General features: G+C 58.4%; 1 protein-coding gene across 1 annotated transcript; it reads left to right on the top strand.

Moving 5' to 3' along the window:
- Positions 1 to 6: 6 nt before the first annotated feature.
- LOC100539830 (dysferlin-like) lies at positions 7 to 12,781 on the top strand. Its single transcript, XM_010710635.2, has 24 exons — positions 7 to 72; positions 182 to 310; positions 507 to 569; positions 678 to 728; positions 1,216 to 1,246; positions 1,505 to 1,620; positions 1,702 to 1,828; positions 1,957 to 2,060; positions 2,146 to 2,214; positions 2,286 to 2,329; positions 2,447 to 2,529; positions 3,756 to 3,797; positions 4,232 to 4,347; positions 4,596 to 4,709; positions 5,205 to 5,382; positions 6,291 to 6,415; positions 6,887 to 6,993; positions 8,466 to 8,658; positions 9,680 to 9,835; positions 9,939 to 10,070; positions 10,654 to 10,820; positions 11,121 to 11,235; positions 11,316 to 11,421; positions 12,614 to 12,781. Exons 4-24 carry the CDS (start codon positions 702 to 704, stop codon positions 12,763 to 12,765), a joined length of 2,304 nt encoding a protein of 767 aa, XP_010708937.2. The 5' UTR covers positions 7 to 72; positions 182 to 310; positions 507 to 569; positions 678 to 701; the 3' UTR covers positions 12,766 to 12,781.
- The last annotated feature ends 657 nt before the right edge of the window (positions 12,782 to 13,438 follow it).

Genomic DNA, 13,438 nt, shown 5'->3' with positions numbered 1-13,438 from the left:
CGCGGCCGTGGGGTGAAGCGCAGGAGGAGCTCGCCCAAAAAACCGCTGTCCAACAAACCGCAGGACTTCCAGGTGAGACCCCCGGAGGTCAGAACTGACCCTGGGTGTCGTCAGCTGCGAGGTGACCCCGAGGTGTCCCCTTGAGGCCGGGCCGACCCCTCCTCCTCCCTCCCGCCCCCAGATCCGGGTTCGGGTGATCGAGGCCCGGCAGCTGCCCGGCGTTCACATCCGCCCCGTGGTGAAGGTGACGGCGGCGGGGCAGACCAAGAGGACCAGGATACGCAAAGGCAACAGCCCCCGCTTCGACGAGGTGGGGGGGGATGCTGGGAGGGGGCGCGGACCCAAATGCACCCAACGGGGCTTCATCCCCACCGCCAGGCCCATCCTCATCACCCCACCCGCCCCCGACGATGTGTGGGGCAGGGTGGGCCGCCTCCATCCCAGAGCATCATCGTGGTGTGCCGTGCTGGGAGTGCCACGCTCCATCGCCCCCCTCTTCCCCGCAGACCTTCTTCTTCAACGTCTTCGAGTCGCCGGCTGAGCTGTTCGATGTGCCCATCTTCATCACCGTGAGTCCTCCCACGCCGCGTCCCCCTCCCCAGCCCAGGGATGTGGCTCTGCTCCCCGCGTGGGGATGTGGCTCTGCTCCCCACCTGGGCTCACTGCTCCTCCCGCAGGTCCTGGACTCGCGCTCCTTCCGGATGGACGCGGTGATCGGGGAGTTTCGGGTAGGGATCCCTCCCATCCCCTTGTCGGGTGGTGATGGGTTGGTGGTTGGGCTGTAATCTTGGAGATCTTTGCCAGCCTTTGTGACTCTGATTCCGGGAGCTGGGATGGGTTGGGGTTGGACTTGGGGGTCTTGAAGGGCTCCTTCAGCCTTTACGCTTCCGTCGTTGTGTGATTCTGTGTCTGGGCACGGTGGGGAGGGGTCAGCTTGGGGGTCTTTTCCAACCAGAATGATTCCATAATCGAGTGGACGTAGAGGTGATGTGGTTGGATGGACGACCTCGTGGGTCTTCTCCAACCCAGACGATGCCATGACGGAGTCATGGAGGTGATGGGTCGGTGGTTGGACTCAATGACCTTGGGGTCTTCTCCAACCCGAATGATTCGGTGGTTCTGCGGGCGGTGATGGTTGGACTCGGGGACCTCGAGGATCATTTCTGACCTTAACGACGCCCCGATTCTATGATTTTCTCTCTCTGTGTCTCACAGATGGACGTTGAGAGCATCTACTCGGAGCCCAGTGAGTTCTGTGTCCGCCCCCACGTGTTCCATAGGAAAGGCAGAGATGTTCCCCTACCCATCGCCCCTTCCTGGGAAGTGCATGCACACGGGTTCAGTTTGGGATGAGGTCCATAAAGGAGGGACGAAGTGACGCCTATTCAACGTTTCCCACCCCATCCCTGCCAAGCATGACAATTAAACACGGGGAGCTTAGCAGCTAGGCGGCCAGCAGAGGAATTCGGCGCTGCCCCATCACACCACCCCATGTCCCCCCCAGAACATGCGATCCTCAGGCGGTGGCTGCTGCTCTCCGACCCGGAGGACTTCACAGCGGGGGCAAAGGGGTACCTGAAGGTCAGCCTGCTCGTGCTGGGGCCCGGGGACGAAGCTCCTGTGAGTATCAGTGCTGGGGGGCTTCCAGCTGCCCGCTGCCGCCATCCGGATCGGCGCGTTGACCCGTCGGCCGTCCCACAGGTGGAGAAGAAGGAGGTTTCCGAAGACAAGGAAGACATCGAGGGGAACCTCCTGCGTCCCACGGGGGTCACCTTGCGAGGGGCTCAGTTCTGCCTGAAGATCTTCAAAGCTGAAGATTTGCCCCAGAGTGAGTGGTGGCTCCGTGCCGTGGCGAGCTGTCGGGCGCTGGGGGTGGCACTCAGTCTCGATGTGTGGGACGGAGCACCCGTGGGTGCTGCGCATCACAGCCCACCCAGCAGAGCTCTCCCCCCGCAGTGGACGACGCCGTCATGGACAACGTCAGGCAGATCTTTGGCTTTGAGAGCAACAAGAAGAACCTGGTCGACCCCTTTGTGGAAGTCAGCTTCGCGGGGAAGACGGTGAGTGGGGCGCGATTGCGTCCCCACTGGGGTCTGGGGCTTCCCAGCGCCGGGGGGAGACCCATCCCTGCTCCCACCCCTCCAGCTCTTCTCGAGGATCCTGGAGAAGAACGCCAACCCGCAGTGGAACCAGTGCCTGACGCTGCCGGTGATGGTGAGCGCGGTGCCCACCCCTCACCGCCCCGCTGCCCCCGGCCACCACTCACTGCTCCTCTCTGTCCCCAGTTCCCTTCCATGTGTGAGAAGATGAAGATCCGGGTGACCGACTGGTGAGCCGCGGGGAGGGGATGGGGCGGGGACCCCATAAAACAGGAGGGGCTGTGGAGGGGATGCGCTGATGGATCGGGGGGCACCCGGGGCGCGCTGAGACGTGGGCTGTGTTCCAGGGACCGTCTCACACACAACGACGTCGTCGGCACCGCCTACCTCTGCATGTCCAAGATCTCTGCGCCCGGCGGGGAGCTGGAGGGTGAGTGGGTGCTGGGATGGAGCTCTGTGCACGGCCCTGGGGAGCATGGCATGCTCACAGCTGGAGCTCAGCCTTGGCTTGGAAGAGGGAACGGGCAGGGTGGGCTCTGTCTGACCACCGGGGCAGAAATGGGGGCATGGGTAGGGGCATGGTGCTGGCTCTGTTCATCCAACACGGTGCTGGCTCCATCCGTCCCATGGTGGGGACTCCATCCATCTCCTGGTGGTGGATCCATCTGTCCCATGGTGGGGACTCTGTCCATCCCATGGTGGTGGATCCATCTGTCCCATGGTGGGGACTCCGTCCATCCCATGGTGGTGGATCCATCCGTCCCATGGTGAGGACTTCATCCATCCCATGGTGGTGGATCCATCCGTCCCATGGTGGGGACTCCATCCATCCCATGGTGCTGGCTCCATCCGTCCCATGGTGGGGACTCCATCCATCTCCTGGTGGTGGATCCATCTGTCCCATGGTGGGGACTCTGTCCATCTCCTGGTGGTGGATCCATCCGTCCCATGGTGGGGACTCCATCCATCTCCTGGTGGTGGATCCATCCATCCCATGGTGCTGTCTCTGTTCATCCATTTGGTGGTGGTGGCTCCGTTCATCCCATGATGATGTGTCCATCTTGCACGGTGGTGGCTCCGATTATTCTATGTGGTCTTGGTTCCACCCATCCTGTGATGATGCTGGTTCCATCTGTTCTGTATGGTGGTGGCCCCATTCACCCTGCATGGTAGCTCTGTCCATCCCCATGATAGTGTCTACATCTGTCCTGCATGGTGGTGGCTCTGCAAGTCCTATGAGGTCGCTCCATCCGCTCTGCACGGTGACTCCACCTACCCTGCATGGTGACTCCATCCACCCCATGGGGGTGATTCTATCCAACCCATGGTGGTGACTCCACTCATCCCCCTGTCCTTGTGCTCTGATTTTTTGGAGGCTGTTCCTCCTGGCTTGTGGTCCTGCAGACTTTCATTCCTACTGTGGCCATAGGAAGAGGTTGCTGCAGAGCTGCGTTGCACAGGAGGTTTTGCTTCCTGCCTCAGTCCGTGTGCACTCTGCAACCCCCTGGAGGGCTGCATGGCCGTGTTGCAGCCTCCCTGCTTCTCTGTTGGCACCGAATCTCCCAGCAACAGCATCTGCTTTTCCCATCGCCTCCGCCTGTCCCACAACCTTCCCTGCTCCTCCTCCTGACCTCTCTCCATCTCTTTACGCTCCAGATGCGTTTCCTGCTCTCACGAAGTCTCTGAAAGCCTCAGACTGTACGTCCCCTTAGAGCCTCTTGGTTTGTGGGCACTTGGGTAACTTCTTTCCTTTAGGGTGTGTGGTGCCGGGGGAAGGGCTGCGCTGCCATCCCTCCGGTGGTGTTGGGGTATCCCTGCTGGGCAGCGGCGGTGCTGGAGGTCGCAGGGTGACAATGCGTTGCACGCTGAGCGGTCGGGGTCTGGTGTTGTGCCGGGAGCTCAGTGCACGTGGATGTGGCTCTTCGCTGCTCATCTGCTTGAGGTGTCCAGAAGTGAGCAGTGCTCACGGCTCACGCTGCCTCGTGGCACAGCGCGGCCCTAAATCCACGCGGCTCCCAGCCCGGGGATGCTCCGCACAGTTGCCAGCACCTTCCCTGTCCTGGCGAAAGGTGTTTGCAGGGACGTGGTGCTGTGCCGTGGGTCCCTGACATCCCCTTTCCTGTGCCCTGCAGTGGACGACGGGCTGGGCTTCCTGCCGACCTTTGGCCCGTGCTACATCAACCTGTACGGCAGCCCCCGCGAGTTCACCGGCTTCCCCGACCCGTACGAGGCGCTCAATTTAGGAAAGGTGAATCAGCTTCTTCCCAGCACGGCCCAAAATAAATTAACCTTCCTTCCTTCCTTCCTGCTTCTGCTAACCCTGCCTGGCTTTGTTAGCAGGAGCCCACGCTGTGCGCTCTGTCCCCGCTGCCTAAACTCCTCCTGGCACTGAAATAGCGCTGCCGCTCTGACCTCTCTGCCGGGAAGCCAACGAGAGCAGAGGTGGGGGTGAAGGACGGGGCGATGGCCGCTGACCCTGTCCTGCTCTACCCCAAGGGCGAGGGCGTCGCGTACCGCGGCCGGGTGCTGCTGGAGCTGGAGACCAAGCTGGCGGAGCACGGGGAGCTGAAGGTGGAGGACATCTCCGCAGATGACATCCTGCGGGTGGAGGTAACGGGGTTGCTGTGCTCTGGTGCTGGCCGTGGAAGGGGGATGTCTTGCAGCTGATGGCCTCCTGGAGGGCGTCTCCCACTGCGTTTTCATCGCAGGGTGTCCACCTTGCTCTGTCTGAGCAAACCATAGTGAACGTGGACGTGCAGGAGGTTTGCTGGTGAAGAACAGCAATCCCATCTGCAACAAGTTGGATTTGATGATCCTCACAGGTCCCTTCCGGCTTGGGTTCTCTGGCCCTGTGACCTCGAGTGCAGTCGCAGATGCGCTCTTGATGCTCTTTAGAACTGACCTTCCTTTTCCACGCGATAGCTCCAGTCTTCTCCTCCGTTAGATTTCTCTTAAACATCTCACCCCAAATTCTGTCGACCCGCATAACGTTCTCCTTTCCTGCATTAATCTCTTCCATCTCCGTGGCTTTGCCATGCTGCCACGTGTCAGGCCACTGTAGGAGGGCAGTGGTGGCATCTCCTCCCCGTTCCTGTGCTCTTGCAGAAGCACCTGCGGCGGAGGAAGTACTCCCTCTTTGCTGCCTTCTACTCGGCCACCATGCTGCAGGACGTGGACGATGCCATCCAGTTTGAGGTCAGCATTGGCAACTATGGCAACAAGTTTGACAACACCTGCTTGCCCTTGGCCTCCACCACGCAGTACAGCCGGGCTGTGTTCGATGGTGAGCAGCACCAAGGGTCTGTCTGTGCGTTGGTGGGGGGGTGGCTGTGGGGTCTCCGTCCTTGAAGGCCTTCAAAACCCAACTGGAGGACTTCGTACCCAACTGGAAACAAAACTGGGGTCATTGGAACCCAACGGGAGGCCTTCAGAACCCAGCAGGAGACTTTCAAATCTCAATTGGAGATCCTTGAACCCAACTGGAATCCTTCAAAACAAAACTGGGGTCATCAAAACAAATAGGAGGCTTTCAGAACCCAACTAGAGGTCTTCAAATTTCAATTGGAGGTCCTTAAACCCAACTGGAAGCCTTCGAAACAAAACTGGGGTCATCAAAACCCAGTGGGAGGCCTTCAAAACCCAACAGGAGACCTTCAAATCTCAATTTGAGGTCCTCAAAGTCCAACTAGGGGCCTTCAGAACCCAAAGGGAAGCCTTCAAAACCCAAGTAGGGGCCTTCAAAACCCAACTGGAGTGCCTCAAAACCCAACTGAAAGTCTTCAAGTCCAACTGGAGACCTTTGGAACCTCAGCCAACGTGTGAAGGCACACGCACGTCTGGGGAAGATGTGACTGGAAAGGGGGGAGGCAGCCAGGAATTAAACGTTCCTGCGGAGCCCCTTGGCCCTAACAACGCCCCTTTCTTCTCATGGGAGAGCTGGTGTTTTTGGGGTGGCCTTTCCCAGACTCCCATGGGGCTCTGGGGTCAGATGCCTTCAGCACACCGGGGTTGTGCCGCTGCTTCCTGGCCTCACCACTCCACAGGAGCAGCTGCAGATGGGTCCACGGGCACTTTTGGACCTCGTTGCACACGGGGTCTCCAAAAGAGCCGGGCCCTGAGCTCCTGCCCCAACCACGCGGTGCCTGCTGCCATCACCTGGTGCCCCGAGCTCACCCACGCTGTGCCCTCCAGGTTGCCAGTATTACTACCTGCCCTGGGGCAACGTGAAGCCCGTGGTGGTGCTGTCCTCCTACTGGGAAGACATCAGCTACCGAACCGACACTCAGAACCTCCTCCAGTATGCGGCAGACAGGCTGGTGAGTGCCCTGGTGACACAGTGCATCCCTCTGTGTTGTGCATGGGGGACTGGGGAACTTATCTCTAGTGGGGTCGGGTGTGGGGCTTGATGGTGACCCAGGTGTTATGTTTGAGGTGTGGGAGCCACTGCAGGGGCTGCCGATGCCTCCTCTGTGTGACTCAAAACCTGGGATGCTTCCTTTCTTTTACGGCTTCCAGACAGCACGGTGTCATGCAGCTGGGTGGGAAACGAGGGGACCACCCTCATCCTGTGGGGTGACAGTGGGATGCTTCACCCAAGCGGGGAACCAGCGGGGCAAGCATTGCTTCCTTCCCCTTTGGAGCGATGGGTGGGATTTCTTGCCGTGCTGCGGGAGCTCCGAGTGGAGCCCACCCAGCAGTGCTGGGCTGGGTAGGACCAGCTGGGAGGTTCTGAGCTGGGGGGCCACGCCGGGGAGGTGGGACGTGGCATTTACCCCTGTGCTGTGCAGGAAGCCAACCTGGAGCAGATCCACCTTGTGCTCAAGGCCAACGGCGCGCCGGGAGAGCTGCAGTCCCTGGGTGCCCAGCTGATGGACGACGTCATTGCAGACTGCAGGTATTTCTGCCACCTCTCACCGGGACACTTCTCACCGTGTTTTGTTGCAGGATGCTTGTTTGTCTTGGAAAGGAAGGACTTCCTGCTTCTTTTTTTTCCTCCGTGTGCTTTGCGTGTGTCCGTGCAGGGCGCTGGGTTTCTTGGGTGCCGCTGGTTGGAGCGGAGATGGAGGTGTTGGGTTGGGTGGCATGGATGTACGTCCCACCGTGGGACGAATCTGTCCCTCTTGGCTGTCCATGATGTCACCACACCTGCTGGGACCATTGTCCCCATGTCCCCCCCAGCCTTCATGGCGGGGAGGTGGTGCCTCCACCTTTTCAGCCTGGAACCCGCTGTGCAGAGCTCCAGGAGGACGCGCTCACCTGGCCACATGCCTGTACTCACAGCAACCCCCATTTGTTTGCTTTTGAGCATCATAAAGGAGACGTGTTTCACCACACGCACGGTTGGACCTGGTGATCCTACAGGTCTCCTCCAACCTTAATGCCCCGTGGTTCTACTAAAGAGTGGCCCTGTGCTGCCTGACCTCTCTGTGGTCGCTGTGTGGATGTGGGGCCACGGTGGGACACGGCTCGTTCAGAAGGAGCTTGGGCTGGATTTTGTAGCAGTGGGACAGCTCTACTGCCCCCGGTGCTTCCCTGTCCTGGTGGAAAGGCTCAAGTGTTCTCCAGACCTTTTCACAAAGAGATGTCCGAGTGCTCCTTCCTGGAAAAGGAGGAGGGCTGGAAGAGGCGCTGCGGTGCACTGAGGTGCAGTTGGGGAAGGAGGAATAGCAGCAAAACCCGGTGCCCCAAGCACAAAGTGCACCTGGCTCAGGTAGCTCTCTCGTGCTGAGTGGCTTGGATTGGAAGGGTCCTTAAAGATCAGAGAACCGTGGAATGGTTGGGTTGGAGAGGTCCTTAAAGATCAGAGAGCCATGGGATGGCTTGAGTTTGGAAACATCCTGAAAGGTCATAGAACCATGGAATGGCTTGGGCTGGAAATTCTGAAGCCTTCCTTCAGCCAACAGCTTGAAGCAGCTGATGCTGTGTGCGCGTGGCCTGGGTGACCTGGTGGGCAGTGGTTGACCAACAGTTGACCAATGATTGATCAACAGTTGATCAGTGGTTGACAAATAGTTGATCAACAAGTTGGCCAACAGTTGACCAGCAGTTTACTAATGATTGACCAGCAGTTGACTAACAGTTGGCCAGTGGTTGACTCACGATTGACCAGCAGTTGACCAATGGTTGACTAGTGATTGACCAGTAGATGACAAACAGTTGTCCAGTGGTCGACTGAAGATGAGTAGTTGACCAGCAGTTGACAAACGGGTGGCAAACAGTTGACCAATGGTTGACCAACAGAACGTGCGTTAAGGGGCTTGGAGTGGGGGATCTCCAGAGGTCCCTTCCAGCCCCCCCCCCCGGTTTTGGATTCTGGGAGGAGGGTGATGCTCAGGATTGCTGCTCACACCACATCTCTGCCCGCAGCGTTCCGCTGCCCGACGTGCTGGGGAAGGTGGCCAGCACACACCTGGACCAGAACCTGTACCGCTTCCGCAGCACCAACCTGGAGCAGGTGGTGCGGGCGGCCCTGAGGCTGAAGCACGAGGAGCTGAGCCTGCCAGCCTTGCTGGAGCAGGCGGAGGACTGGCTGTGCCGGCTGCGTGCCATGGCTGAGGAGGTAAGGCCACGATGTCCCAGTCCCCACTACTACCTATCAGTGAGGTTTCATGGGGTGGTGGCACTCGGTGTAGGGAGGCTGATGGTGTTGGTCTGAAGCTTCACCAGAGAGCTGTCGGTCAAAGCAGATGGTTTGGTTCTGCGGTGGTCTTTTAGAGGCAGTACTTTGCTTGTTTTGCTTTAGTGCTAAAAGAGAGAGACGTGCAATGATTCAGTTCAAAACACCACCTGAATGACATCCACTTAACACGCTCTACGTGTATTGGAGAGACAAGAAGCAATCAGGTGACGTTTGGGAGTATCATCATAGGGTCCTTTGAGTTGGACGCGTCCTCCAGAGACCTTCTGGTCCAGCTCACAGCCATAAGTCATTTAGCTCCAATCACAGTCATTATCAAACTCCAATCTTAGATTATCCAACACCTCACAGTGGTGACTTCTGCTTTCTGGCCATGTTGGCCAATGAAGCTCTTGGCAGTGGGGCTTCTCGTGGGGTTGGGAGACCTGATAAAAGGCTGAGGAACGTTATTCGGCAGGATGGGTTTCAGGTAACTCGTGCATCTTTTGGGTTGTTTACCACTACAGATTTGGGTTTCTTTTTACGTGGCAGATTATGTGGAGTCCCGAAAGTCAGTGGGGCTTCATGTGCCAAAGAGATCCGTGACCACACACCATAGGGAAGGCGTAGCAGTAACCAGGATTCCAGCAGTAGTTGGAATATTCACTTCTCATTTTATTTCCTGAGCTTCCTTTTACACATCGCATCCCATAGCTGATCTTAAAACAAGAAGTTGGACTGCGGGTCTCCTGAGATCCCTTCCAACTGAATGCACTAAGAGCTCTGTGAGCCCCAGAGGCGTCATGGTCCGTTCTCCTTCCATCTGGCACCTCGTGTTGCTTTGGTTCCCATTGCAAATGGGTAGCCGTGGCCTGGGCGGGATGCGGGGCCGGGGTGCTCAGCCCCGTAGGCTGGAGGCTGGCGATGGGGCCAGGAGTCTCCATCAATCCGCACCCCTCTGCAGCCCCAGAACAGCCTCCCAGACGTGGTGATCTGGATGCTGCGGGGTGAGAGGCGCGTTGCCTACGCCCGCGTGCCGGCCCACGAGGTGCTCTACTCCCGTGGTGGCCCCAGCTGTTGTGGTAGGAACTGTGGCAAGCTGCAGACCATCTTCCTGAAGGTTCGTGGCCTTTCTGCACGCACGTGCAGACCCCAGCTCCTCGTGCACCCCGGGGCGGCTCCCTGGGACCGCTCTCCTGTTCTCTGCGCGGCTCTTCCTGCAGTACCCCCAGGAGGAGGCGATGGGGCCACGGATCCCAGCCCAGATCCGCGTCCAGCTCTGGTTTGGGCTCTCTGTTGACGAGAAGGAGTTCAACCAATTCGCTGAGGGGAGGCTCTCCGTCTTTGCTGAAACCGTGAGCATCTGGCAGGAACCCTCCGCTCCGGGTTCTCCTGCTCCGTGGGTCCCCCTGGAGGGGCAGGGTGTGGGGTGGGCCCTGGTTCGGGTGTGGGTGCTGCGGGGCTCCCTTCTGACCTAGAGAAGAGCTGATTCCACCAGCGAGGTGGAGAGAGGGGGATCCGGGTTCCCATCCTCCTGATGGGGGTGGGAGCTGGGGGTGCCCGCAGGAGGGCCGGGGGCTGCTGGGTGTGAGAGGCTCTTCCCAGGAGGTTGGGGCTCAGGATGGCTGTGGGTTCGTAGAGTCACAGAGTCCTTCAGGTTGGAAAAGCCCCCTGAGGCCATCAGGGCCAGCAGTTGACCGAGCACTGCTACCATGAAACCACGTCCCTCAGCATCACACCTTCGTGGTCTTCAAGTATTTCTTAGAGCTGTGGGTGGTTTGGGTTGGAAGGGCCCTTAAAGCCCATCTAGCTCCAAGCCCCCTCCATGGGCAGGGTTGCCACTCGCTGGACCAGCTTGCCCACAGCCCCCTTGTACCTCAGGATCTGTCCCACCGCTCTCACCCCGCTGCTAACACCAAATCTCTTTTGGGATCTCAGTACGAGAACCAGACCAAGCTGGCACTGGTGGGGAACTGGGGCACCACCGGCCTGACTTACCCCAAATATTCCGATGTCACCGGCAAGATCAAGCTCCCCAAGGACAGCTTCAAGCCCTCCACGGGCTGGACCTGGGCTGGTGATTGGTTCATCAGCCCGGAGAAAACGTGAGCGATGTTTTTATTGCAAAACCGCACGGGCTGGGAGCCCTAAAATGTGGAGCTGGGGGTGAGGTCACCCACTGGGGGCTCCTCCTGCCCACAGCATCCTTGGCGTGCAGCGATGTTGGTGTGCAACGGGTTGTGTTGCTGTTGGGTGACGACCCAACGTACAGCCCCAGATTTGCAGCTCCCCATGCAGGCGCCATTTGGGGAGCTGGGGAGGTGGGCTTCGGTGCTGGTGGTCTGGGTGCTCGGGGGCAGCAGCGGGGTGGGGTCCCCACTGATGACCACCGCTCCTGGGTGCAGGCTGCTGCACGAGGCAGACGCGGGGCACCTGAGCTTCGTGGAGGAGGTGTTTGAGAACCAGGTGCGGCTGCCGGGCGGGCAGTGGATCCACATGGCTGACGCCTACAGCGATGTGGTAAGGACTGAGTGGGTCCCCGGGGTGCTGCACGAAGAGGGGGGCGATGGGTGGACGTTGTTCCTCGTGGTGTCCCACAGAATGGGGAGAAGGTTCTGCCCAAGGATGAGATCGAGTGTCCTCCGGGCTGGAAATGGGAAGACGTGGAGTGGGACACCGACCTCAACAGAGCCGTGGATGAGAAAGGTATGAGGGGGCAGATCCAGGTGTCCGTGCCACTGCAGCCTCTGAACTCTGCCCATGCTCCCATCTGGGGATGGAGGTGTCTCTCTGCGGCTGTGTCAGCTGCTGTGGTGGCAGCTCAGGAGAAGTGCTCAGCCCCTGGTCTTCCTGTCCCTGCGGATCTGGCCCCGTCTGGGTCTGTGGGGCAGCGCTTTGCTGCTGGAAAGCCAGCATTCTTTGGGTGCATCTTATCTGGCTTCTGGGGAGAGAGGGATGGTGAGCGTCTGAGATCACTGAACTGCAGCATGGCTTGGGTTGGAAGGGTCCTTAAAGATCATAGAAACGTAGGATGGCTTGGGTTTGGGTTGGAAGGGTCCTTAAAGATCGTAGAAGCATGGAATGGCTTGGGTTTGGGTTGGAAGGGTCCTTAAAGATCATAGAACCATGGAATGGCTTGGGTTTGGGTTGGAAGGGTCCTTAAAGATTATAGAAGCATAGAATGGCTTGGGTTTGGGTTGGAAGGGTCCTTAAAGATCATAGAAGCATGGAATGGCTTGGGTTTGGGTTGAAAGGGTCCTTAAAGATTATAGAAGCATAGAATGGCTTGGGTTTGGGTTGGAAGGATCCTTAAAGATTATGGAAGCGTAGGATGGCATGGGTTTGGGTTGGAAGGGTCCTTAAAGATCATAGAAGCATGGAATGGTTTGGGCTGTGTTGGAAGGATCATTAAAAATCATAGAATGTCTTGGATTTGAGTTGGAAGGGTCCTTAAAGATCATAGAAGCATGGAATGGCTTGGGTTTGGGTTGGAAGGGTCCTTAAAGATTATAGAAACATAGGATGGCTTGGGTTTGGGTTAGAAGGGTCCTTAAAGATTGTAGAACTATGGAATGGTTTGGGCTGTGTTGGAAGGATCATTAAAAATTATAGAATGTCTTGGGTTTGAGTTGGAAGGGTCCTTAAAGATCATAGAACCATGGGATGGCTTGGGTTTGGGTTGGAAGGGTCCTTAAAGATCATAGAACCATAGCATGGATTGGGTTTGGGTTGGAAAGGTCCTTCAAGGTCATAGAGCCATAGGATAATGTGGATTTGGGTTGGAAGGGACCTTAAAACTCACCCATCCCCCTTCTGATGTGGCTGGATGTGAGGAGGGGTGGGAGGCGAGTTGGGGGTTCTTCTCCCACCCTCACCCTGCTTTTCTCGTGCCCCCCAGGCTGGGAGTATGGCATCACCATCCCCCCGGACCGCCGGCCCAAGGCCTGGGTGCCAGCTGAGAAGATGTACCACACCAACCGGCGCCGGCGTTGGGTGCGACTGCGCAGCAGGGACCTGGCACAGATGGAGACCGTCAGGAAGGTGGGGTGAGAGCAGGGGAACGGGGCTGGAAGCAGCTCGGGGCTGCGTCCTCACATGGGGGGAGATGCTCGGGGTCGTGCATTGGGGGCCTGAAGCAGGAAAGCTGCGTGGTTTTCAGCGGGGGGTCAGTGTCTGTTTGAGGTGGTGGCATCTCTGGGTGTTGGTGGTTGTGGGGAGGGGGACAAGGTACGGATCGGAGCTGTGCTGCCCACCTGGGCTCCATGTCCTTTCCCAGCCCCGCTCCCCTCTAGGTGGTGCCATCGGACTGTGAAAACCACGCTGCTGCCAGGTCCCTGGGAATAGTTTCCCTCTTTTTCTCTCTTTCTGGAAAGTTAGGGATGGAAATGTTTGGGGACCCCATCCCATTTCCCAAAGGGTCCCGGGCTGAGGGGCTGACAGAGGTCTGGAGAGAAAAATCCCTTCTTGGCTTTGGGACTGTTAGCCTGGCGAGGTCACAGAGTCACACGGCCATGCAGGTTGAAGACCTGTAGGGTCACCGACCCACTGAGCACATCCTCCATGCCACATCCCCATGATTCTGGGACACCTCCGAGGATGGTGAGCCCACCTCCCCTATGGGCAGCTGTGCCAACAAATCATAGAACCATAGAATGGCCTGGGTTAAAAGGCCCCCAGTGCTCATCCAGTCCCAACCCCCTGCCTGTGTGCAGGTCACCAACCA

Source organism: Meleagris gallopavo, chromosome 4, assembly GCF_000146605.3.
Source record: "Meleagris gallopavo isolate NT-WF06-2002-E0010 breed Aviagen turkey brand Nicholas breeding stock chromosome 4, Turkey_5.1, whole genome shotgun sequence".
Classification (NCBI taxonomy): Eukaryota; Metazoa; Chordata; class Aves; order Galliformes; family Phasianidae; genus Meleagris; species Meleagris gallopavo.
This window is presented reverse-complemented; position numbering and strand designations above follow the sequence as displayed.

What these genes read in the sequence shown, in the direction of transcription:
- LOC100539830 (XM_010710635.2), top strand. Translation starts at nt 702, where the DNA reads ATGGACGCGGTGATCGGGGAGTTTCGG. An exon ending in GAGCATCTACTCGGAGCCCA is followed by an intron (nt 1,247 to 1,504) that starts GTGAGTTCTGTG and finishes TGTCCCCCCCAG; the next exon opens with AACATGCGATCCTCAGGCGG. An exon ending in TCTCCGTCTTTGCTGAAACC is followed by an intron (nt 10,071 to 10,653) that starts GTGAGCATCTGG and finishes TTGGGATCTCAG; the next exon opens with TACGAGAACCAGACCAAGCT.